The 27,500-nt window shown below is 48.2% G+C and overlaps 2 protein-coding genes across 6 annotated transcripts in view; one reads left to right on the top strand and one right to left on the bottom strand.

The window, feature by feature from the left end:
- LOC125956391 (protein 4.1 homolog) overlaps positions 1–25,964 on the bottom strand; it is a 38,421-nt gene extending 12,457 nt beyond the window's left edge. For 4 of the 5 annotated variants that reach the window (XM_049688202.1, XM_049688205.1, XM_049688206.1 and 1 more), the window contains exons 1-2: positions 25,854–25,949; positions 25,188–25,621 (exon numbers count right to left, since the gene is read on the bottom strand). The gene's annotated coding sequence lies outside the window, so the exon portion shown is untranslated. Of the gene's footprint in view, positions 1–25,187; positions 25,622–25,853 lie in introns of all 5 variants that reach the window. The other variant, XM_049688203.1, reaches the window with a different exon arrangement.
- Positions 25,965–26,693: 729 nt separating this feature from the next.
- Positions 26,694–27,500, top strand: part of LOC125957520 (peptidyl-prolyl cis-trans isomerase Fkbp12) — a 1,568-nt gene continuing 761 nt past the window's right edge. The window contains exons 1-2 of the mRNA XM_049690275.1: positions 26,694–26,937; positions 27,016–27,500. The exon at positions 27,016–27,500 is cut by the window's right edge and continues 761 nt beyond it. Coding sequence (XP_049546232.1) covers positions 26,901–26,937; positions 27,016–27,305 — 327 coding nt within the window. The 5' untranslated portion in view covers positions 26,694–26,900 and the 3' untranslated portion in view covers positions 27,306–27,500. The remainder of the gene's footprint in view (positions 26,938–27,015) is intronic.

Here is a 27,500-nt window from a genome sequence, read left to right as displayed (position 1 = left end):
TTTAGACTGAAGTGTGGCCATATTTGAAAATTGGAAACAATCTTAATGTAATTTTGCACTTGATTTCAAATCAATCAATCAATCAATCGATCTTTAGCTTTATGCTGTTTATGTGCTACTATTTAACAAATTTCAATCCAGAGTTTAACAGTGACAAGAGGAACTAGACAAATATAATAACATAGCGGAGACAGCTAGCGATCTGATAAAGCTTAGCTAAGATAAGTAATAAAAAATATTTAAATAATTTGTCTACGGAACAAACGCACGCAAACACACAATTCCCCACACTCAACCACAAAAAGGGAAACCAACCGATAAGGAATCTTTCAAAAAACAAATGTTCTTTTGACGTTTCTCCCTCCCTTTGACTATAATGGCTCTACCAGTGCCGATGGCATGGAACACTAGGGCCATGATGATAACATCAAGTGTTGGCGGCGTAACCTTCACGGCATAGCGGAGCATAGGCATCCATCTTCGTAAATCAAACAGCAACCTTAACCTGGAAGCGAAGGATGGGGTGTCTCTAGTGATAAACGTCGCTAGGGCTTTTAAGTCTAGTCTTGTAGGTCGCGCACGTTTTGCTCCTGCCAAATGCCTTTCCAAGATAAGACCGTCTTGCCAGAAGTCAAACAAATACGTGTCACAAAATGGGAAGCAAAGAAAGGCATCTGCGACACGTTCGTGATGATCAGTATGCACACATCATCAATCATTCCCGACGGTATCGAAAACGTACTCTCTGTCGATCGATGCAGTCAGTGGATGCACCTTGCTGAGTCAAACCTCAACACGAGGTCCGACTGTTTGGCAGAGGGTCCCCTCCCCCCTCTCGTTGTTGTCCTTAGATGTGTGGCTTCGCTGGGCTCTTATCTTATCACACCCGGGAACCCTGAAAACCTCTGATACCGATGACGCGCAACAAGTGGCGAAGGCTATCTTGGTCTCTTGTGAAATGTGTGCTCGATAAGGATAAGGTCGGCATGCGAGTATGTCTCCACCGATTAAGCTGAGACTGTTTTGATGAAGGGATGATCGCTACGGACATGAAGTTCAACAGTAGCGCAACTGTAGGAAGCAGCGAAGTTTGAAAAGCGTATCTCACAGTGAAAAAGGATGCAGGCTAGCAGCAAAATGCACTAACAGCTTTCGTTTGTGATCAGCATTTATTTTTAGACCCATGACACAATAAACACGCTCACTCTCTCTTTTTATCGATGACTCACTGCAGGCAACACATAGATTTCTCACCACACACCACTTTATAGGCCTTCTTCTAGCATGTCCGTTTGAAGCAGTGAGCTGATAACGAGTTGCACTGTTACACTGTTGCCTCGAGCTAGTAGGATTCCTTCCACGGATAGATGAGCGTATGCTTTGCGAGTATAAGCCATGAATTATTGATAGAAAAAATGAACAATAAACATAAACTCTGAGCAGTTCTATTAAATGTTTCGGAAGAAAATGAATGAAACTAACGATAATGTTCGTGAGGGAGCAATTTATAAGCTACACAATGCAACTTATGGTCACTGATAACAATATAGCCGGGTTTACCTACAGTAGACAGTGAAAAGATGTTGGAATGAAGCTCAGCTAATGGGAAACCTTTGTCTCCCATAACCTTCTTGCAGTAACAACCTCCGGTATGAAGCACTCTTCACACCGAAGCAGAAACAATGCACCAGAACTCAATTCACATTGCAGGAGTAACATACATTTCCACCAACACAAATCGTGTACCCTTGGAGTCTTGTTGATTGTGAGGCCCATTTTCCGCATCATCCTGCACCGTTCACAACCATAGCACATACGCTTTCAGTTGTAGCATACGGTGTCTGGTGCTGCTCTGCAAACCCGACAATAAGTGTCAGAAGAGGCCACTACCGGCGCCAATGTCGGAACAATGTCGTCAAATGTTTACCAAACATCCGCAGCACCCTACACTTCGGGGCAGGGTCATGAGTAGACCCCGTTCGGTCGCCCCAAGCATGTGCAGCTTATTTTTTCTCTGCCAAGCAAAACCAAGACCCAGAGAAGAAGGAAAGGCAACGGAACACACCCACTGTCGGCTCGTCTGTTTGCCAATAAAAGCTGACGTCGAAGTACTCGCAACAGATAGGGCGGTCTGGTGGCGACAATTATGTCTAGCCTTTGGCTGGGCAAATGCAGAACAGTACACGATGTTAGGCTGCGACGAAGGATGGTTGGCGAATGTCGTACGACCGCACCCTATCGGTGTGACGTCATTAGTCTTAGTAGAGTAACTTCGACGAAAAGAGTGTATTGATTTCTTAATATCTTCTTTGAAACACATATTATTTGATTATTTAATTAGCATTCACAAAAGTTTCATAAACAAATGAACAGAAATTGACTAGAGGAATAATACTGGTTAAATGCCCAAGATCATATCAATACCCAAAACAACACGAAAATGAAAAATGATAATCGGATTGTTGTTTTTGTCTTTCAAATAGCCAATAATTTAATCCGACAAAAATCATCAACATTCAGCTGTGTTTCCTGGAACATATTATATTACCTGCTACCCACTGCTCGTCAAACATAAATATTGTTTTACTCTTTTAACTCCGAGACAAAGTTATGAATGAAATGGATCGTAAAAAAACGTTGGATTGTTAATGCGGTGCGCAAATACAGATAATTTCAAATGAAAATAAAGTTATAAACTGACAAAAGGTAAACCAGCGCAACTCATCCCGCTAACGGGTTCGCGAATTACATAAAACGCTTTTCATAAACCGAAACGTGCGCGTTTCTCATCGCGCTCGTCTATCGATCACTTGTAGTATTCGTGTGTGTTTGTGTGCATTTTGAACCTGCAAAAGTTATGCCAGTTTTATGTCATATTTAATCTATTTTGTTTTAATGTTCGCCTCGAACATGTACACATACGTATGGTTACGTACGATGCAGGGTGGGGCGGCTTTCCCGTTAGACTGACAGAAACTTCTGCCAAAAAAAAAGGAAAGGAAAAAGCACAAATTGTCGCGCGACTCATTCGGGCAAGCAGTCGACCGTACCATAATGTTTATGATTCATAAGCATAGCACGGTGTTATCGGGTTTCATGACTTCTTTCTTTTTTATAAACACACTCAATACAGCGCATCCGTTATGTGTTACGCGCGAAACTGTTTCCTGTTTAGCAGGTTCCACGTTGATAAGGGAGAGTCATGGAATCGCGCACTCGCGGTTGTATGACAAGATTGCGCTCGTATCAGTGAAAAGAAGTTTAAAAACAGAGATGGTGCCCCAAATCATCTTCCGCTGGAATGGATGATTTGTTGTCAAAAGTGTGAATGTTTTACGAAGTTCTGATAAAGCTGAAACCACATACACAGCATGTTCGATCGAGAGGCGAGTGTGTGTGTTTATGCGTCACTTGTAGCTATGCTGAGAATGTTGGGCCAGGTCTCATTAGGTCTTAAACCAAGTGCGGTATGCGACACTCGTCGTGGTTCCGTTCTCGTTCATTAGCGCAATGCAGAACCACCTCACCGGCACGCGGTGGTTACGCAGCAGAAGCGGAAAAACTGTCTCTAGCTAACAGGACGACAACGTCCGGTCTAGGTCTCCCCCCTTTACCATCATCAGGTGCGGCGTGTGGTTGCTTTTTCTGCGGTGTTACATATCAGCACGGACACTGCGAGAGATAGCGGTGATACACCGTGCAATCACACCGTATGCAACCAACCATCAAGGAAGGAAGGAAGGAAGGACGGAAGGAAATTTATCGATAAAAACGACTACGAACCACGAGGCTCAAGAGCTACAATATCGGAAAGCGGCTATTTATTTTTTTTCTCCATCACAAGAGAACGAACGAAAGACGAAACAGGTCGAGGGGTGTTTGCGTTAAGTTTGTGATTCGTGTTTAACCATGATAAACGGCTCGATAGATTGAGGGGTTGGGCTTTATATGTTTAACGGGGCTTACGGTACATCATTTGCGGTGCTGTTTCGCAAGATCTTGTTGGTGTAGACATGTTACAGCATAAAACATGAGCATGGTTTACGTGCTGATTACAGGCAGAAAAGGGCCAGCAGCAATGGTGTTAAACAAAAAACAGAGATTCAATTACCACAGAGCAATACAAATTGAATCGTTTTCTTCAGTTCCTTTTGTCTTTTACGAACTTGCGAACTAGTTAGACAAATGAGTTACAGTACAGGGGAAGGGTACTAGTTGAATACTACTTAAGGATGTAACTGGATTGTTTAGGGCGAAAGTACTCAAAATACTATCAACATCCGTGGTGTAAAATACGCCCAACAATGTATTCCATGCGAATGCGACTGTAAGCCAGCAACAAAGGGAACCCTGGAGTTGCCGAAACGAATCGATAATAATCCAAAAAATTATCGACAAAACATCCAGCCAGCGTTCGTGGCCAGCGACCAAGGACCTGCTGGGCCAACCAACCATCGATACGCACGCACAAACACCACTCCACGGACGCACGGCAGACTTCTGGGCCACCGACTCTGACTGTCCCCTCGAACACATCCATGATGTCATCCATGTTTGGGACGGACTACGTAGCCCGCCCATCCATCGGACGCACGCAACCCAATACGCAGCAGGGACATGGCGGCTTCGACCCAACGGGGATCATGCACACGCCATACTATGCGCCTGAAGAGATAGCAGTATTGGCACGGCACGGTGGGTGGTCCCCGTCCGCCAGGGAAACCGGAGGGATTGCTGGGTGGGTGGGTGCGTGGTGGCGGCCGATTTGATGTCAAAATGTTTATGACCATCGCGGACCATCGCGGACTGCTGTGTGTTCGTGAAGTCGCAACTTTCGTCGCTTCGCTTGGAAGCGATACTTTCGGGCCGGTGACAATGACACGTTCTGACTGCTATCGGTCGCTACCGGGCGAAGGATCAGATTTGTGCCGTGAGCCCCGGGTTCATTGCTTGGTTTCATGTTGCCGCCACCGGGGCCCACATTTTGGATGAAAGCAAACAGCCTGAGACAGATGACACCATCATGGGCGGGACGACGATAGACAGACAGGGACTGCTGCAGTCTCGCTGGCTAATGGTTTCAATTTTTCAGACTGCGTGAAGTGATTGTATTGGACCAGAGCCCAAGGTTTTTGGAAGCATGGCGCCACGACCATTAGACGACGAGTGTGACTGGCCTATTGGTGTCTAATCGTCAAGAGCGCGCTGAAGCGAAAATCACTTAGGTTCATTTGACAAATGATGCTAATTAGATCATCGCTTGAGCTGGATATGTCATCCACATTCCGTGAGGAATTTGCCCCACATGAGGTCATTAGCAATATCAATTCCCAAAGTAATCGACGAAAAATCATCATGGTCGTCGTGAGCTTTCATGTTGTGTAGAAACGTACGAAAGAAGCGAAACGAGCGTCAAGATCATTCTGGAACACGAATTCGTTTCGTCCACTTTGTGTCAATTGTATCTACTAGAAGCGGCAGGAGGGACAGGAGATTCAGTAACGGGCACAACTAACTTGCAACAGCAGTCCAGAGACCAGAACAGTCCACACGTCAGAGAATTGCAGTTCAAAGCGGGAAGGTCGTTTAAATCAAAACCACTTTACTCCGCGTGCGCCTTCGGGGTGATCGTTCCCCGGTGATCTTTCGTAAGAAACGAGCGGCCAATCGGCAAACATCATTTTTCAGCTTGCTCAACTGCTGTTGCTGCTGCTGTTGCTTCTCCTGCTTCTCAAGGCGCTCGCTGAATTCGACAATTGAATGTCGTTTACAAAGCAATTGCTGGCGAGTATGGCCACGCCACGCGGGGCAATAATGGCCGCAATAATGCTTTGATTTGAATTGGAAATTCGAATGGCGAAATGACTAAATTTAGAAATTTCCACAGTTCGGAAGAACCGATCTTGCGCGATCCTCGAGGGCGGCTTTGGTCTCTGGGTACTCTATTCATACTGCTTCGTTTGCAGTATTAACACTTTTAGTACAAATGAAAATCCAATCTCATTTCCATTTAGTTCCCCGTTCCAGCGCATTAACTGTAATCATGGCGACGAGATCCTTTCTCGCGCAGCACTGGCCGGGTACTGGCGGTAATTGATTTAATAAGTACGCCTGGCTCGCGTGCCCTTAGCCGTGAGATAAGCCGACCGGGCGTATCTCGCGAGGGCCGCACTCCTTTTTCTGCCACCAATATGGTCCGGGGGAACGATAATTTAATTTACCATATTAAATCCGGCACACTTCACTTGTCGGACACGCCAACCTGCGTCTCGTCTCCGAAATCAAACTAAGGACCACCCGGTGGTGCTCCAACTGAACTGCAGTCAAAAAGTGGACGCGCGGTCGATTTTCATCCCTTTTGCCAGTGAACTGGGACGGACTCGGGGACCCCGTTCGTCCGGATAATTCAGTTTTTGCACTTTTGCACCATCACCTCTCTGCCAGCGCGCACGGCGAGAAGGGATGAACAACGCCTGAAGCATTTACCAACATAATCCCGGTCGCTTTGGTCTGGCAAACAATCTGCCGGAAGTGACGGCGGCCGGTGTGGTTCCGGAGCGGTGTGTGTGTGTGTGTGTGTGCAAGCCGAATTAGGTCCAGTCCGGCTGGCGTCGTCTGGCAGTCGTCTCTGCCGCCATGGCCAGACATATCATCGCCGGTCTGGTAGATGGTAGATAGTTGGATTATTCATTCAAAAGCCAGCTTTTTCACGCCATTGCAGTCGCCATGGTCTGGTCGACGGTCAACGAAAGTGAAATTTGCCGGCGCTTCCTCGCTTGTCCTGCTGCCACCCGTATACAATTGACGAGGGTATCATCATCAAAACTAAAAACACAAAACGAAACCCTGGCTGCATGGGGCAGACGAGTGTACTCCTTCTTCCCACTCTTACCACGTGGGGATCAAAACACAGATTGCAATGTTCGTGCAGAGCACGGGGCAGAGCATGAAGGGCAGAGTGGAGAGATTTGCAAACATAAATTGACTCCATAAATCATCATTCGGTTCGGAGGTGGGGCGGCGGGCGAACGTGTGACATGTTTTCTGGGTTTTTGTTTTGCGTGGGTTGTTTGGCGCGGATGGAGGCTATGCTCACGCGACACACACAGACCATTTCGCAAGTCCGCTTACGTTTAATTAAAACCAATCCGGATATACAGGGCTCTTTGTCTTCCAGCATTCGCCGTGCGCGACGATGGCGACAGCAAATAGTTTAGTGGTTTTGCCATTTGGACATGGACAATGTGTGTGATGTCTGGACGCAGTTTAAAAGAAGCAAAAAACCATTTATCATGTCGGTGTTTAATTATCTATCCTTCCACTCGTCGGATGCGGCGGATAAGTAATTAAGCAAGTAATAAATCCTTGCAACTCCTTAAATGAAGTATGTTTCACTTTTTTCTAAGAAACACTGACCACACTGACACTGACGATTCGCATCAAGGTCATTTGTGAGCTCTTTTAATGTGTCTGTTCTTACTTGGAACAGTTATCACTGGAAGGAATAATTAAAGGAGTCCTTCCAATTAAGTTTGATTGAGCTTTAACTTTTTAGAGTTCAGAATTTTGAAATGAAAATTAGATTTAAAGAGGTTTTGAACAATCAATTTGAATGCAACGTATGCAACATGCATAAGGCTTCCTACTTCCGTATCTAATTTATTCTAACGCAGACAAGCTCCATAGAACATCGTAATCACGCTGCCTCCCAGTTAAGAACATCGCATACTCTAGCAGTCTTATGATCACGTGCAACTTAATCCCATTTATCTTTTCCATCATTAAACGCAACAGCCAGAATGGATGGCAGAGACAACAGTTGACCACGCGTGGACGTTCGCGGTAGCTTCCGTTTAGCGGAGCGGATTAAAAGTGCATCCAACGAGTCAAGTCTATTCTCACGATTCGCGCACACTTCCAGCCAGGGAAGGTTCGTTGGCCTCTTCGAGAATTCCTTCGCGTCTGCGACTGTATTGTGCAATGGTGCCAACAGGGCGTCGTCGTAATCGGATCGGATCGGATCGTAGTGTTCCGTCCTACCTCCTACCGGCACGTTGATAGTAAACAAAGATTGAGAACACCGCTGCTCTTCGCGTCTGCGGGATGGTAAGATGCAACGCTGATAGGGCGGCAGCGGGCAGGAAGCTGATGATATCGGCTTTCACCGGGGCGCGCCCGTACGCGGCACCGCACACCTCCGCGTTCGTGTTTGTTTACGCGGGGAACGTGTTAGGATTTGTTTACGAATGAGGCGTAGCCTGAGTGTAGTAAGTGCACTCCGGAATCGGAAGAATCGGGCTACGCGTCATGCGCTTTAAACACATCGTTATGTTGCTGCTTGAGTGGGGTTTTAAAAATAAATGCCGCAAAGAACGAGAAGCCGAGTCATAAGCAGCTGATGCCGATGCCGCGTCATCTATGCTCAGTCGTAAGAAGTGTGTGCGTAAATTATTTACAGGGAAAGTAAATCTTCTAGTGATGAATGTAAGCATTCTTTATAACTGACAAAACTAAAAATAACTCCAATTTATTTTAGCTAGCTAACAGTATAAGACGAAGTCTATTTAATATCAAACTTCAGATTCAATACCAGTGCAAATGTCCAAAACAGAACCATCAGATCGTTCCAGCACATGGCCCAGCTAACTATCCATGAAATGGTTTTTGGCAAACTTCCACGCACCCCAGGCGCAAACAAACAGAGCAGCATCGTGTCTCGCGAACTGTTGGATCCCATCATTTTCTTCCAGTGTAGGAAACCCTAAAAGCAAAACTTCAGCGAAGCACCACGGTGGCGGCAGCAGCAACGACAAACCAAATCCACTCTCCGACAATCCGAGTTGTTAGGTTCCACCATTTCGTCGCTTCCGCTCTGCCGACTCGCGACCGAGTGGGACGGCGACACATTGGTCCGAAAATCCCAAAACATCCACCCCAAAAAACCCTACACCAACAACAACAACAAGGGCAACGAGAACACTTCAACACTAATTACGAGAAGATAAGAAACTACTTTGGCGCCAAATTGAAGCACTTTCTCTCCCCAGGACCAGCTGCCGCCAGCAAGCCCGGTTTCTGATCGGTCGTTCGTGGTTTGAAGGAAACTTTTGGCAGACGAATCCACGCACCAGAGAGGGGGGTTCGCCGACCGAACATACTAGGAGAAGTGCTCTCACCCAATCAATGACGCCGGTCTGTCGGTTGGTCGGTCGGACTGGACTTCTGGTTGGTCCAGAAGGAAGTCGAAGTTGAATTTTCTCGAAGCCTCGAAACCCTCTCAAGTGATTTCGTTCGTTCCAGGCCAACCCTCACCGTACCGTAGTAATGTTTGCCGTTGCCCGTCTGCGATCGTCATGCACTACTTCTCTGCCACGCGGCCACACGAACTCAACGCTTCTTCCTTTCTTGCTCCACGGTGTGATTACTTCCTCTTTCGGTGGCACACACACAGCCTGCCACAGAGCAGCGACTTTGAACTGCTGATTGGACATTCTGGCCTGAGGCCAAGCCAGTTCTCTCACGTACGTAACTTTTATTTTCATTCCTCATCAGTAACCGTCAGTGAGAAGTGGAATTTCTTGTTCTTGGCCGCCCGGACCAGCAACTCAACTCCAAAGTGTAATTGAGTTTCAGGACGGATGTGCACCCCCCGGGGGGCGGACGCTAATGTGAACAGCAATTTGTTTCCTTCAAAGTTATTTTTCGTCGCTCAGGATTAAAGCCATCGTTAGAAATCAGCTCCTCGGCCAGCTCTTGTGTGGCGGACGATACTTTAACAACAAGATGCAACAAGAAGTTTGCATAAAATCGACAAAGTAACCCCACAAAAAGTTTCCCCCAAAAAAAGTAAACCAATCGATAACATCCAATCCGATTCCGGGAACAGGGGTTGAGCAACACTTGTTTCAGCCGGGTTAAACATTTGACCGCGATCAAAGATTTACGATTTGGTCGGTCAAAATTGTAAAAGTAAAAAAAAGGGACCGAACTCGACCCGCTGTTACTTATTTACGAACAAAACACAAGGACGACCATCTTAAGTCGGATAGAGACGAGGATCCGAAAACCAAATCCCGGGCCAAAGAAAACATATCGCTGGCACTGGAAAAAAGTAGCGGCTTCTTCACCGTCCGTCAAAACTATCTATCATCATCCTTGCGCACTCGCAACAAACTCTCCGCAGTCGGGGTCGGGGGTCGCTCGCTGCGAGCGGTCGCCATTGGAGCAAGAAAAAATAAATAAAACTCTTCCGCCAACGACCGCGACGACGAAGACGACGACTACTCGCCAATTCTCAGCCCCCCGGGGGCCTAGAAAGATTACCCCTGGAGTCGGAACCAGTTCGAGTTTAGCGGCAAGAAAAAAAAAGGGAAGAAAGAAACATAAACATCGACCTCGGCGGCATAAACACACATCACAACTCCTTCTGGCTGGGCGAAGGGCAAAGAAAGTTTTTTGGGGAGGGAAAGAAAAGAAAGTCCAATTGACGCTGCGTCGTCTCGAATAAGAACCATCATCGCAGCACACAAGCCAGAAGATAGGGTGGACACCGAAAGGGAGTGGCTATTCTGGGGGGAAGGGGAAGTGGGCGAAATTGCATGTGTGCGGAAGGGTGGGAGGGCTGGCACAATTTGCCACGGTGACGACGACCACGACGATGGTGAGGTGAAAGTAGGTCTCTCGCACACACTCACACGTCCGGATGTGGGTCATCGTTGCACTGGAGACATACTGAGGTTTCAACGACCAACCTATGCTCAACCCCAGCGTGCACTCCAGTAATATAGTGGTGAACCGGGCCCCTAATTCATCATCTGGAAGAAATGGTTCTTTGAACCGTATTCGCGTCAAGGCGTTAAGAAGGAGTCTATAAATCTGTCCTGTCACACTTTTCGCATCTCATCTTTCACCGGACGCAGCCGAGAGTTGCTTATTCTCCCAGAACCATTCCCAAGGGCAAATCGCACCGTGAACGCGTGAACCAGTGGAACAGATTTAGAGAAATCATCATCACCATCATCGTCGTCGTCGTCGTCGAGGATCAGAGCATTCCCTTTCACTTGGCAAACGCTACGCTCACTCGCACACATGCGTACGTTTATGAGCGTATTTATAGAGGTGAAGTCACAGACATAGGGACGCCCGCAGTAGCGAGCAGTTGCTGTGAGGGAGGTGGTTAGGAGTCCTTGAAAATCTGGGTGGAAATCGTTCGAATCAAAACACAACCGCGCGCTCTCTCTCTGGCAGCAAGAGACGATTCGGGACCAGCAAAAAGCAACAAACACCCAGACATCCGTCCATCCGCGCATCACAGAATTCCTACAAATAAACGATTATTACGGGGCGACATCTGGCTCGTACCGTAGGTCCCCAGAGGTCATCTAAACCAGATCCCACGTGCCCTATAACACACGACACGCAATTCCGTAGCAGAGGCGTAGAGAGGAAGTAGTGACCGCCACCATCGTTGTCATCGTCGTTGGTGGCGTTTTTTCCACGGAATACTATCAGACGACGGTCGGTCGGGTTAGAAACAACTGATAACAAGATCACTGGCCGGATGATTAATTACTCACTGCTGCCATTCGGCCTCAGAGGAACACGTAATCGTTCTCACAACGGAATGTGTGCGTGTGTGTGGCACGTTAAACGAGTACATATGAATGAATTGCATTAGCTGTGGGGCCGCCACCCCAGCACCATCGCGACATAAGGACAGGGACGATTAATCACCCTCGTTAAGCCACCTCCAACTGCCAGCAGCGGGGTGACAGTTGAGGGGCACGTGGTTCAGATCGCCTGTTGGATGCACCACTGTCGATGTAGATGTATACAAGGGCCATATCCCCCCCCGGGCCAACGACCACAACTATTTCTATTCCTCGAGAATGCCATCCTCAGCTCATGGTGTTGCTACAAAACCCTACAGCTTGTTTCCGCTAATTGGTCACTGGTAAGGCGGTAGGTGACGTTAGATAATCCCTCGAAGCGTGGCGCTATACCTAGCTATGTCCACTAGTACCTTTCTCGGAACACAAAGATTGATGCCAGGGAGTCGGGGGGTTCAACATTAAAATAGCTATCCTAAAGCCGTCGCTCAATCACAATGGCGAGTCTGTCTACCGTAAACAACAGTCGACTCAACGCGTGACTAACCCTTTTGGCGGAGATTAAAACAAATTCGTACGATCTTGCGCGTGTGTTTGGTGTAGAAAGCACGATCGACGTGCCCAAATACTGGATCGTTAGAGCGATTCGCGTGATCGTGAACGATGGACGTATGATTCATGAAGCAACAGTGTACCTCAGTTTCCGATTTAATCTCGAGTTGCTTCCGATTTTTGGCAAAAAAAAAAGACGATGATGTCAGGCAGAATACAGGCAGACGACCACGGGACTGGGATTCAATGTTCTCTGCTCCAAGTGCGCGTTCAGGCGAACCATATGTGATCATTTGCCTTTAAGACGCTTTCGATCTGACACATCCTATCCCTCCACAGGAACTCCTGAGTGATTCTCCAGAAGTCTTATGACCGGTGCCATCCACTAGGAACGAGTCTGACGCACGCGAACTTAGACAACAAAAATGAAACGAACTCAAGTACTAGTCAATCGATGCCCGCTCGAGGGCATCTGGTCCCGAGGGCAGCGCGATGCCCAAATTATCGGCAGCACCAGCTGGTGGAATAGTAGACGGGCGAGTGGAGCGATTTGACAACTAATTGACATCATAACTGAAATTGAACCCCGTGTGTAAATGATGGGAGGTACACACCCTGACGACGACACCCAACGCGCGTCCAGATATCGTTGGCCTTCGCGCCGAAAGTAAGGGTACAGTCCACAGCGCGGCTCCACCACAAGTGATGACGTGTGCTATTAATAGACGCAATATGTCAGTGTGTCATGCCACTGAGTCGCCGGTCCGGCTGGCGCGCACACTCATCTGATTGCATCTCGCGTTGAAAAACGGTCCTCCCACACTCTCCCCTCTTCTCGATGACACCCTCCCTCAGCAGCAGTTGGAGAAAGGGTAACGATGCGGGTCAGTTAAACGCGGTCAGAAAATAATATTAATATGTTGCGGTGGTGAACGTGCAGAAATGGTTTCACGCACACACTTGGTGAGCTCTGGCCGAATGCAATTCTGCACGAATCAATGCTCTGGCGATGGCAGTTAAGGCCTGGTCGTGCCTGGTGGTCAGGTCAATTGCTGCTAATTGATTTACCACACAATCACTGTTCACGTTTGGCTGTCCCAGCATCATCATCATCATCATCATCATCATCAGCGTCACCCATCATGGCGGCGTTAAGGCGATTACCAACACCACCACCACCATCCGCAGAACCGGTCTAGTTCTGATGGTGGAGGAATGTCCAAGCAAAGTCCCATAAATCGCACGAGCGAATGGTGCTGCGGTCAGCTCATAATTACATCATCGGCCACCGTGTTTCGAACTAACGAACCGGTCACCGGTGGCCACTAGAGGCAAAAGGGATGATCTCATGCATCGCACACCACACAAACACCATCGCAACCGTTCTGGCCACAATGTTTGACCGGACGGACGGACGGATCGGCGAGTGCAGCCCGATGAATTATGGTGGAACAATATTAGCGCCCAAACGCATGGACGCAAACTCTAGCAGAGTTCGAGCACGTTGTTCAATTTCTCCGAATTAGGACACATCATCGAGAGTGTCTAGAGCGTCCTTCATGTCTGCCATGTTCGAAGGAACAGACGCTCGCTCCGCATTAGGGGGTAATTGGCAGTATTTCGCATTCACTTCACTTCGATGATTCGATTGCAGATTCCTGTTTACGCTGGAGGGCGCCGGATACTCCCGGTTTATTAGATTCATCCTTCCGCCGGTGATGGTGAAGTGGGCCCGAAACCGATAGGCTTCCGAGATGGTAATTTATGGTTCCGGAACAGTGGTGCATGGAAGCCGGCGTTATTTGATTAGATTTGTTTCTGCAACCAACATAAATCGAACAAACGGGGGAAAAAGATTCTATCGGCGTCCTTCTGTTCGATGATGGATGGGCTGGATGGATGGATGGGAGTTTGTTGAAAGACTTTGATGCTTTCAAGGCGCTGCAAAATGAAGGTCAATAAAAGAGTGTTGATGTCAAGCCCTGGGGGGTGCGGGGCGTAACTTATTCAGGATTGGTTTGAAGTTCCGAACCCAATGGGGCTTTGTTGTTGATTTGCATTTTTTATTTGAGTCTCTGAGGCAACGGCAATCGCCTTTCTCGTCATTTATTTAAATTAAATATAGAAATAATGCTGTCAAAACTACAACAAACAATGGAACAAACGAAATTCAAATAAATTGCTCGAATAAATGCATCATTACATAGACGAATCGTGTAACGCCCCACGTGGAATTCTAAACATAACAAACCCGGTTAAGCAATCGAAACGCAGCACAGAACGACGTTGCAACAGAACCACTCAAAACGCCATAACGCACCGAGTGGTTAATGCTCTCGCAACAAACTTGAACAACCCTTCCGACCGGCTACCGGTCGTGTCATGGGACAAACACACACTCTAGTCACAAATCACACGACACCGGACATAAACGGAGGCCCTTCTCAACACGCGCAGCACCACAACGATCAGTCCCGTTATGGGAGAACCTGGTGTTCCTGCTGTTGGCTCTTCGGAGTCGGGGTTTCGGCGTTGGCTGAAGATGACGTGACATGGTGACGTGATGTGCTGCCACGCCATCCCATCGTTTATGCTCATTTCATCCCGCGGCTCCTCCTGGCTGCAGACAACATCGTGCACAGACATTTCGTCGTATTCTGCCCGAATACTCGCCGCCATTGACACATAGTTATTAGTTTTAAAACCCCCTCCCACCCGTAAGATCCACACACCACCTCCACACGAACGGATAATCATTATGCCCCGCGTCGCGATGGGGTGCGAGAAGGAACAGACCGTTGTGTAGACATGCGAGACTTGCATTGGCATCCCTACACTCCCGGGCGGTTGATGTATTCCACTCACACAACGTCATAGGCTGGGGCTGAGAATGAAAATTTCATAATTTATAGCATGCACAGTCCCCACCATCTCCCCTGAGGCGAGAAGGAATGGGAATGGAAAAAAACGATTTTACATTTTTGTAGATCCATTGTGTCCACCCCGCCGATGGCAGGAGTAGTAGCCAGGCCAGCAGAACGAGAAACGAATGGAATGTGTTATGTTGCGCTGCACATACCATACCCGAGAACGCAATCATAACAGGCGATGCAAATGAGCACGAACCCCCCTTGAGAGGCGCGGTCTGTGACATAAATTTATAGCATAATGAGCTGCAACCACGTCCACAGCATGGCAGCCCGGTCTGGAAGGCCCTGTGTCTGGGGCCTGATGCTGCCGATCATTACTAGGGACGGGGAGTGGGATTTGAATGATGCTTTCGTTGTAACGAGACGAGTATGACGAGAGAGAGCCACAGCCTCTTGGTGTAAGAGGCCCTCCCCCCCAAGAGGCCACTCGACATCGCCTCAAGTAGGCACGACGATATCCTGGCACTCCACCCGCCACAGGAAACAGGTGGTTTGCCGGTGCTGGAGCAGCACAGCACCCTGGGGAGCTCCCCGTCCCCGGAAGGATGTCCCCGGAAGAGTAAGCGCATCGTTCTAATGAACGAAGCCAACTGTGCCAAGAACGGGTGCACGAAGGAATGTTTAATGAAAATGTTCTACATTGTCCGACGACACCATCGTCATCGGTTGGGTGTGATGTCGCCACCATCATCGGTGTTCTAACGCTGGCGATTGAGTCATAAAGCATGGTCTTTTTTTATGCGCTCGCATGTTTAGGCACCGGATGCGAGGTGTGGGAGCGTGAAAATTTTGTTGGATTGCAGCCTGATGTCATGCCTGCTGGTCGACTCAATTTATGAATTTATGGAACGTTGACATGGGATGCATTTTTTCAATTTTTAATCGACAGCGATCGTCATAAAATAGTCACCAGCCGGTTTGAATCAATTTGAAACTCAAAAAATCAAAAACTCTATTAGATCGGGTAGAGAGTGTTTATAACACGCTATAAAACAATAGGAAGACATAGAACGAAACACGACTGAATAAGAAAGGGCGTCACTGTCGATAACTGATTCTTTTCTTGTTTACCAACAACAGAAAGCTTTTAATAAACGAAAGTAGCAACGAAAAGCAATTAATAAACGGACCAGCAACAGTGGATAGTTGAAGTTGGTAAAAAGCTATGAAACAAATGTTTAATTTGAGTTTAAAAGCCGAAACATGGCAATGGTTTCAAATAACATATTGAACAAACTCAGAAAGTTGCTGAATAATGAAAGAATGTTTACTTCTTTTCAAAGGAAAACTTCTAAAACCCTTTGATACACTAACACCTTCTAGCTTCATAACAACCTAAAGTTTCCTTACACATCTCGAAACACGTCGCAAGCAAATAAACAAAATGGTCTAAAGTCTTCAGATGGGCCACACCCAACGAATGAAACAGTCATAAACATGGCTCGCGCACAACGGTACCACACTCCCTCTGTCGAGTCGGAGGTGGCAAGCTGTTCAATTAAATGATGACAAAAGCATGTCAGCGTCACTACCAACCAACCAACCTACAAACCAACGAATGCTCATGATGTCAGGGACTGCCAGGGCCACAAAAACCGCGACAACGTGAAGAAAACATCAACCAAACCATAAGGAGATGGTGTGGTGGTGGGGGAGGGCGCGCTTCTCTAACTGACCTATTTGACACAAGTTTCATTTATATTCATTGCATCTTTCGCAAACCCACGGAACCGCCGTTCCGGAGGTACGTCCGGAGCAACCGGGCACAGCGAGCAGTGAGCAGAGCTAGAGCAGAGCGGTGGTCGCGGAGTTCGTTCGGTTCGTTTAGTTTATTTATGTTATCTTGATTCCAAAAGTGAGGGCTCCCCTTTTGCACCACCCGGGTTATTGTGTCGATCGGTAGAGAAACGAGTGAAGCAATCAACCAGGGCTGATCATCGTGATGATGATGATGATGATGATGATGAAGATGAGCATAGGGTATGAAAAGAACGCATTCCACGTTTCACGCTACCGCAGCTTAGGATCGACGGCCCACAACCGACATCATGCATTAGGCCATCCATACATGATGACATCATATTTCGCGCGAAGGAATCGCGAATAGCAGCTCGATGCGGCGAGCGTGAGAACCCTCGTCAAGTGAACTTTGTGGGATTCAATTTCTGGGCAACCAATTTCTCAATCCATTTCATCCAACCAATGCTTCCACAATTCCCGCATCAATTCCGGTAACCGAATCGACCATCGTCCATCGTCCGGCAGCAACCTAACAAAACCCCGTAGCCACGTGCCCACCACCGTGGTGATGGTGGTTCCTGTGGCGAGCAACTTCATCAACTGTCACTCTCTTCCTCTCTCTTTCACTCTCTCCTGCCACATAGCAGCATGGTGAGTGCGATTTGTGCTCATGACTCGACCACAGATTTGGTGGCCATTGAGGTAACACGCCGGCAATGGGGATTTCCCCCTCCGGACATGCAAACCAGATCGTCGTAAAGGGTAAGGCACGGAAAAAGGCAAAGGCAATTGCACCGCGCCCGAGGGCTCCCATTGAAGGAACCGTTTGAATATGCTCTCTCTCTCTCTCGAAGCGCACAAAAGTGGTCTCCGGTGGTGTTCCATTTCAATAGGAATTCCAATCCGTCCACTCAGGTGTATGGTGAGGTGAGTGTGTGTTGGGAGGAAAAATGAGGGGATATTTCCATCAAAGCGATCCCCGTACTCCCCTCAGTAGGCAGGCAGGGGTGCAAAAAAAAAAAAGAACGAGACCAACGATGCAACAATAACTGCACCCACGGGTATGAGGTAGCATCGGTGGTGTAGTGCTGTGCAGCTTCGTAGCCGTTATCCACTACGCCGATCGACTGCCTGGAGGAGGAGGTGGTGATGCTTGATTGAGAACCCGGCAGCCACTCCAATCGAACTACGTCGAGTCAATTGCAGCGAGCAGAGGATGGTTGGGAAGGGTCCAATCGGTGCCGATTGGAAAATGCTGGAAACAATGCTCAGAGGAGGAACCATTCTTGCCGTACTAGTATGTCACCGCAACAATGCTGGTTGACAGTCTATGGTCTATGGTTCGTTGCACATTTCTGCACTTCACAGCTTCATTATTGCACCCGGCGGCTGAAGAGGGGCTCTACTTTGAGGTGGCTGGTGTGAAAATCTGGCTTTTGCGCAGGATTGAGGTGTTTCCATTACAGCCGATTATTGCTTTGATTCGGATCCGCATTCAGTGCGCTGCAATCGCTCTATCAACACTTTGCACCGTTCTGGCGAATAAGCTAGATCTCGATTGTCTTGTAGCTCCAGATACGATCGCTTTTAGGCGTGGCCCAAGCTCAGTAGATAAACACGTTAACCTAGCGCGCGTACCAGATGTGTTTGGCTCAAGGTTCAATTCCGGATGGCAAGCACATTGTCGAGAGACACACACAAACTAAACTGTCTCTCGTGTCTACTACACACGCAGGCAGAATGATCCGATGGATCAGAACCCCCGGTTACACCAGGTGTTTACAATCCATCATGCGTGGCCCCCTTCATCTAACGATAGACGACGCAGGGGCTGTCGTCGATGTTACATTCAACAACTTCCCCCGATGCTGCGGATAACGGCAAGAGAGATAAAACAAAAAAAAAATACCATAACCTACAAAAGCGTGTGGTGAGCATTAAAAAGATCGCGAGCACGCGCGCAACTCCGCGTCATCATCCTATTCATGATTCACGCTTCTCTCGGTGTCGTGTGTCTTGGTGTGTGTCTCTTGTGGATGATGGAATCAAGGTGCGGTCACCACCAGCAGCAGCATACACGAAAACAGGTATATCTCGTCAGTGTTGTCGCCACTGCTGCTGCCGCCGCCCAAAACCTTTGCACATACACAACCCCACCGATCATCGTATGGATCCGCTCGCGACCAAGAACCGCGACCACCACAACTACGCGGGATGCGAGAACCGGTGTGGAGACACCGACGAACACGGCATGTTTTGTTGATCTGCTGTTGTTACTCCATGCACACCAACAACACATGCAGCAGCCCAGCACCAAACACCGGCTGCTGGCTGGCTCTCTCGACATATTCCCCGTTTGTTGTTGGGGGCGCCGTGGCCCCATGATGTATATCTCTCTCTCGCGTCGTCGTGGTAATGATGATGATGATGATGACCACAGCGACTGTCTCCTCGTGGCTGTGCCAATGTCACCTCCTCGCTCTCGCGATATCTTGGGTCTTGGGCGGTGGCGGCACCACCGTGTAGAGATATCGAGCGATCTCGCGCGCTTGCTAGTGTCTCGATCTCTCAGGCTGTTTGTGTGTGTTGTGGTGGTTTGGGGACGCTCTAGCAGCATGTTTGATTGCAAGCGCGCGCGAGCTCGCGAGAAAAGAATTTCAAAGCAACGCGAGCTCCTGTGTCCTACCCTCCCTGTAGCAGAACCAGCCAGAACAACCACATCTGGCGCCGCGATCTGGCAAGATCGCGGTGACACAGAAATACGGGAGGAAACGTGTGTGTGTGGTGACCATGAGCAGCATACCGATGGATAGGGGGGAGTTCGAAAACGAAAAACGAAGAAAAAAAAAACAACAACCAAACAGCGGACCCCATCAACATGTATAGCTAGAGATTCGACCTCGGAGAGCAGTGGCCAAGTGCTGCAGGCGCGCACACATTATGTCATCTTCTATTTAAAAGCCGCAGAAACGAACCACACCACGATGACGAAAAGATGCGCCAGCGAAAAAAAGGCATCATGAGAAATCTCCACGGCAGTCGACAACTGGGCAGAATTCAAGTTTTGTAATCATTGATTGATCGTTGAACATGGATCTTCACCACAGTGTGATCTCCAACTCGCGGAGAGCATGCTAGATAAATCGCCATAGTGGCCATATGCTCGTCACGTACCAAAAAGCTCAAGATACAGTCACAGAATCCGGTGCTATCTAATCCAATATGGCGCCACTCCCTCGGTAAACGTGACACTTTGTACACCAGGAAGGCGGCAGCGGTGGTCACACCATTGGGAGGAAAGCTAAATGGCGAAAGTTTCGCCGAGCGAAGCCAAGGGTACGTACGTTCGCTTACTCACTATTTAGGTCAACGGGGCTACGACGGATCGGGTACGGATGGACAGGCTCTGCCGCGGAGACCACAGAATGGGGTGTAGCAGCATACCTTTCACCTTAGAAAGGGGGGAACCAGAAGAAGCCAGGAGTCCCACATCCAGCATCGTTAAACCTTAATAAGGGTGGCGGCTCCATCAGCTTTTGGCCAGCGTTTACTTTCTCTCCTGCTCGCTCTCTTGGAGCTTGGATACGAGGCGAAGGAGTGTGTTTCTTGGGCATCGTCCAGGTCATGGCCACCTGTCGTCCAGGCCAGGTCGACAACATTCGCGTGTTGGAAAAGCTACGGAGCGACGGACGGAGGTTCTTGGGCAACGGTTTCAAACAGTTCGACCTCCATGTCCAAGAGAGTGTGTGCGTGTGGTGCTCGTCGTCTCCCGGTTAGCATAGGTTGGGCCACACCTTAGATCCCAAGCCATCACACCACCACCCTGTGCTTTCTTCTGCTGCTTTGTCCCCGGTAGCAACATTTATTTTGGGAGAAATAGTCAAGACGAGCTAGGACAAAGGGCGTCGTCGTACACGTCGTCATTGTGTTTTATATGCTGCCTCCATGTGGTTTATGCTCGCTTCCGAAACGCCCCGTAACGAGGCAACTACTTTCAATGTTGCGCTTCAAGACTCTGGAAGAATAGTTTTTCCCCCGCTTACGCCCATAAAAAAAGACACGCCACCACCTGTAACCTTTTGGTTTGCCCGATTCGGTGCACGCACGACAGGTTTTCCCCGCACACACACGCTAATTGTGGGGTGAATGCACCCCAAAAAAAAAAACGGTATCTCCCGCTGGCAAGGCAAACGGTTTTCCTAGAGTGATTTGCCTCCGAGCGATTGACTCTGGTTCGTCGTCCAATATTAAGGGTCGTCAGCTCTTTCCACGTGGGCATTCCAGTCAGCTGGAAGAGCCTTTCATCATCCTCGCAATGGAGCGCGTCTTATGGACCAGAGGTCTACGTCAGTTCTTAAATAGCTTCCATTTAAAAGGTGTCTAGCTACCAGTATCGACGCAGACATGCAACCTACTCTTTCCCCTTTCATTATCGAGCGATTTCGGGGACTGGACCCTCGCTCGTGCCCTCTCTCGGACCTCCGCTATAGCGGTCTGGCGCCAGGATACTGCCGGGAATTACCGGACCTCGCTGGGGAATAGGGCAATGATTACGTCAGCGACACTAGTGTTGGGGCTCAGAGGGCTGGTATGGTAACGATGCTTGGTTGGATCGCAAGACGACGGTATGTCGGGCGCCACAAGACTGCCGACGCCATACCCGTTGCCCCATGCGGTCAGGTATTCAGGTAGCTACAGAGCCGGGAACCAACAACAGGTCCAGAGGAAGGAAAATTACAGTTTACCTTACAGCGATAACTACGGGGATTGGTATTCGAATTTTGTTAGCAGCGTCAATTACCTGCTAGCATCCTACCGCGGGAAGTGGACACGCCGGAAGAGTGGTCTCTTCAGACAAAGGACCAGCAGTTTATACTGACGCATGTATAATTACATGTTTGCTTTTAACGTTTCGAAAAATGGGGCACGTTAATACAATACCACTTCATTCCAGGTATTTTCCCCACTAATGTATTATACCAAATTTAACATTTTGCGCATTGAACTGAAATTATAGCAATACGCATCAATAGTGTTTTTTGCGTTTTCTGTGCTGACTTCTGACTTGTGAGTTTAGTTGAGTCTGACTTTTTTTAGAACAAGATTTTTCGGAACAGATAAGAGCGATCAATGGAATTCTTCCACTATCACTTATCATGGTTTTTTTTATAAATAATTCATGATTCCTAATACTCCTAAAACACTTCTGACAACTGGTTTAAATTTATGATCCGTCAACTTTTCAAAGAAGTCCGTCAATCGTAAGAACGTGAGGGTATGTCCACGCCTATTGACAGTTTCTGTCGTCACTTTAAAGCAGATAAGTGGAAGCACACTTTCTTGTTTACACCAAGCTAATACCATTTACTTAACAAAAACATAACCCCAACTCATGTCGAAAGTCCACAAGGGAGTGCAACAAATTGATGTACCGGCTCATCGCATATCGTCCCTGCAATGCAACAGAAACTGGGCTGCGGAAATGCAGCAAACGATGAGCACCAACGTGAAACCTTGTGGTTTACAGCCCCTGGCCCTGTTGACCTCGGTTCGATGGCTAAGATTGTGAATCGTCCCGGATGGACACCTGGTACATGGTGGTCTGCGCTTCGTCGGATCGTCCCGCCCCAAAGGGGTTAAAACATACGTGTCAAGTGCAACCGGAAGCCCACCAAGTGCAGGCCGGTTTCCCCTTATTGAAGCACATAAATTTTACACTTTACCGGCCACAACCGACGGTCAAATATGCTAGTGGCCAAAGCCGTTCCCGGTGACTTTGTGCCTGTGAATGGTTGGCGGATGTCCGCAGTTTATCCGCTTTTTAGGGTGGAGGATTGTGGGAAGAAGAGAGATCTAAAGATTGAAGATGGTGAACTCAGGTGCCGCCATTGGAATATTGGAATCGATCGTCCTCCATGTCTCAACGAGGCTCCTGTCTAGTGAGATCTCCTCTCCACCCCAGGGAGTGTGTTGCGAACGCGGCAGCGTACATCAGACTGTGTTCCATTTCCCCCTTTTTTTTTTTTTTTGCAAAAATTCATCGCACTTTAGAGAAGATGTTGGAAGAGGAATAGCGAGCGAGATACGGGGGCCATCCTTGACACATCCCTGGAACCGTGGGGCTCACTGGAAGGCAGTTTGGCGCATGCTGGGGAGTTGAATTTGAAATTGGCCCCCAACGAAGGCCATCAATTGAATTCGGAACGAGCCACTGGAATGGAAAGACCCTTGAGGGTGGCTCAGCAACATATTGCTCCAATACTGAGCCGCCTATACGAAACATTCAGTGTGGAATTGGATAGCAGCATAAAACATAAGAACATTTTGACTTTTGAATGCAGCAAAACCAATCCTTCGGCGAATGGGGATTCAACATTCCAGAATTCTGAGAAATCTCAAGGTCTTCGAAACGTGCTTCCATCAAGTGATTACAATCCGCTGTCATCTTTTTGAGTATAAACCAAACCACTAACTAACCAAATGTAGCTCTTGTGAAGAGACTGATTCAACATGAATTCCCAATCCAGGTGCGCCGGGAGTGGATAGACACGCGGTGAAACGTGAGATGATCATCCCGAACCGATGCATTGCTTGTTAATGCCCATTTCCGGTTCCGGTTTCGTGGTGCACCGAGCCGTTCGCTGCATCGCCACAACAAGCCGAGGTGTTTATGCTACACCGCAACAACATGTCCTCTGCACGTGTGTTTATCGCAGCGCCGCGGCGTCCGGACGAGTGACCCATTAAGAATAGATCCCATTTCCGTTAGCATTCCACCGAGAGATGGGCGTCTTGTTGGATCAGTGGCTTCTCGTTCGGTTCAGGAAATGGCGCTTTCTTAGTGAACAAACCACCGTTCTTCCAACAACCTTCTTGCGGTGCACACACACACACCCGCACCCAAGGGACCGGTTAAAGCGTTCTTCGGGCGTCGTCGTCATCGACATGGTCCGGATCATGACGGACTTTATGATGTTCGGCTTGGTCGGCGCATATTAAGCTCGACAAAGAAGGTTCAATCGCGTGGCCTGCCGTGGCGTGAAGGTGGCGAAGCGTGGTGAACGAACCCGCCACATCCACCCACAAGGAAGGTGTTTCAATTCTCAATCAAAAAACCCACACGAAACCGCCCTCTCAACCATCATCAGCATCGTCATCATCGTCATGATGATGATCACGAAAGCATTGCAGAGATGCAGACGCAGCACACGCAACACGCACACGCACGCAACCCCCCAAAAAAAACGTGTATATATGTTGGTCGTTTGGTGGGATGAAGGGGGGGGACAAGTCCTAAGGGTTCTAGAGGGGGAGGGTTTGTCGAGAGGAAAACCAGTTTGACTGTCCGTTGGGTTTTCGGTTTAAATTCTTCGCGGCCTTTCTGTTTTCTCGACTGACTTTTTTTCGGGGCTGGTTGGCTTTATTTACACTTTTCGTTGGGCGACTGAGAAGAAAAGTGGAGAAGATGGGGCCCATTCGTTGGATTGGTGTGCGTTGTGTTTACGGCCTGCGCCACCTCTCTCTGCATTTGATATTCCACTTCGTTTTTTGTGGTCTCCCTCTGTTCGCAGGGACCCCCAATCGTCGTTTATGCTTTTCAGGTTCCCGGCTGGACCCCTGGGATCGCCGGGGTTGGGCCTGGCCGTGCCGGAACGCGAGAAGCCCCGCGTTTTAAAGAAGAAAGCCAATGGCAACGCGATCGTTGTTCGTCCGGCCCAAGGTGCGTTCAATTCATTTGAATATTTTACAAGACGTGCGTCGCGTTTTCGGACTCCAAGTACGGAGGGTTCTGAGTTAATGCAGGTAACATAGAATATTTCACGCCGAACATTGACGCGCTGAAGTCTGAATAATTTGAATCGCACTTTCCATAATGCGTTGTTTTTTTTTTTTTGCTGTATTGTTTTCAGATGATGATGAGTCATACCACATAATTTAAAAAGATGATGAAGAGTAGGAATATTAACTTTAGCAGTGCAACTTCATTTTTAAGCTGTTAAACTATAAAGGAAACACAACTTATTGCTTCCAGTCAACAATACGGTTCACTGTAGTTTCGTTAATAACCATTGGCGGAATGAAATCATCCAAGAAAGCTTGGTGGAAACATAAACCAGGCCTTTTCACACCTCGAGCCGGTACCAGAGATGGCTCTGAAGGATAATCCGCAATGACCGTCGTAAAACAGTAGAAGCCCCCGGGGATTTATGGCCCCTTGGCGGAACGAAAACAAACGCACAAGAAAGAGTAGGGTGAGAGGAGGTTTGAGGGGTATTGCATGAACATTGCGTTGTCGAAAATTGCGTTTCAATCTCGAATACGCAACTACCATCAATTGCAAGTTTGTTTCACGTACCTTTCACGGTGTGGATTGTCCCAAAACGGAAGCGAGGATTCTCTGCGTTCGCGCCTTTGAGGTCGCGGGTCACCGCGGGTTTCCCGTGGTTGATACGCCGCCGCCGGAGAAGTTGAGCAACAGGGATCACCTTCAGAGGATAGGACAACCGAACACACTCACACACTACACACCATACCACTAGAGAGCGCTACTGTGCACCAAAAGGGCTTCTTCTACTGCGGAAAATTGTGTTTTTCCTGCTCGTCGTTGGCCTGGGTTTTTCACGGTTCACGGGGAAATTCAAGTAACGGCGACGCGGAGGCTTTGTTTCGCTCTCTTTCACTCGCACACCTACGGATGCACTTAGCTCACGTTTTGCTTTTCTTTCGCACACACACACTCCTCTTCTTCTTCTTCTTCTTCTTCGAACACCGCGTCAATCTCACTCACTCCTGAGGGAGAGAAAAAAAACGAATTTCAAAATAAATGCTCTATCGCGGCCACTCGCACACAATCGCCCGCTAGTTCCGTTTCCGGTGCTACGGACAGGAAGTGGACAGCTTGTGTCCGTTTTTACGCGGTTTCCTAGCACAAACCGAAATCACTTCATACGAAATACGATTAAAAAATCACGGAAAATGAAAAACAGATTGGTTTTTTGGTCATTCTTATCTTGTCACACACATTCTAACCTGATAAATCCACAGAAAGATCAAAATTGGCCCAGAATCCACCCACTTTCGTGATTCGGATCGGAGCAACGACGAACGTGAACCTTCCCGTACCGCTTCTAGTTTACGAAAAAAAAAGTTTGAAGCTGAACCAAGAAAACACGCTCCTGTTAACAGAAAGGTATGTTGCCCCTTAATGTTTTAGGGGCCGCTATGTATTGCAGATCTATTGAAACTGACCGTTTAGTGACCGCTTAAACATTAAGGGTCCAATTTGTATACTTTTTGCTAATAAGGACAGCTGCTTATACCATCTAGTTCAATGTTTAAAGCTGTACTAAATCGATTTAGAAACGTTTTAAGTATGCTGTATCAGGTGTTGAACCCGGGCAGTTAATACTTGTGTGTTTAAAACGATTAAAATAATACTGGGGAAAGTAACCTTCATCGTAAAATCAGCCTAGAATCGTTTTGTGAAATATCGGAGTGTGGTTATAAACAAGCCAGCAGTTTTGCTTGCATCGCTTAGTCTAACAAACATTTTCTAGCGCTATCCAAATTTCGTGTTGTGTAGAGTAGCGGTTTAAATTATTCCTTAATTTCTACTTTCAACGGGTTTGATAAAATAATCAACATTAATTAATTAATTTATCTTTCTCAAACGCATCGGCTATTTCGGCGAAGTGATTTTGATTCGGTTGAACCGTTTCATGCTGTCATTCACAAAAGAAGTCCTTTTCTCACTACAAAACGTGGTCATTTGGGCACATTTATGGAGGTCGGAATGTATCATTGATGGCCCAGAACATCTCGCCCCTCACCCACCTTCGACGCCATTTTCTTTTTCTGCGGCAGGTACGGGTGGATTTTTTCTCGAAATTTTTTCCCTCGATTTTTTCCGGCGTCCGGTGGTGAAAAACCTGTGAATTTTCCCCTTTTTGCTTGCAGCCGTGTTACCCGCTCGGGATCGTTGTGATTTTGCAGCTCGGATCTTTGCGATCTTGCACCGGCATCTCGTCTTTTGTCGCCAAAGAAGTGAAGAGAAGCGTGAACTACCAAAATGGGTGTCCAGATTATTCCGATCGCTAACGGTGACCGTAAGTAGCACCAGTCGGCCTCAGTTTCCCCCGGGCCTTCAGTTTTCCTTTAATTACCATTCACCTGCCCCCTGCCAGAAACCACCTTCCCGAAGCCGGGTCAAACAGCGGTCGTGCACTACACCGGCACGCTCGATGATGGAACCGTGTTCGACTCGTCGCGCAACCGTGGCAAACCGTTCAAGTTTGCCGTCGGCAAGGGCGAGGTGATCCGCGGCTGGGATGAAGGAGTCGCCCAGATGTCGGTCGGACAGCGTGCCAAGCTGGTCTGCTCGCCGGACTACGCCTACGGAAGCCGCGGCCACCCCGGTGTCATCCCGCCGAACGCCCGGCTGACTTTCGATGTCGAGCTGCTGCGAGTAGAATAAGAAGCCGAAGAAGCAGGGTGGGCTGATGTTGGATGACGATAGATGACTGGACCGATAACGATGATGAAGATGAGGATGATGTCGAACACCCACCACATACCAACCACCACCACCTCCAGCATTCGTCTTCGTCCCCACAGCCATAACTTTAACCAAACTCCAGCGGAGACCGACAGCTTCTAACCAACAACACTA

Source organism: Anopheles darlingi, chromosome 3 (genome assembly GCF_943734745.1).
Source record: "Anopheles darlingi chromosome 3, idAnoDarlMG_H_01, whole genome shotgun sequence".
NCBI classification, from domain to species: domain Eukaryota; kingdom Metazoa; phylum Arthropoda; class Insecta; order Diptera; family Culicidae; genus Anopheles; species Anopheles darlingi.
Note: the sequence above shows the minus strand (reverse complement) of the source record. Positions and strands in the feature narration are given on the sequence as shown.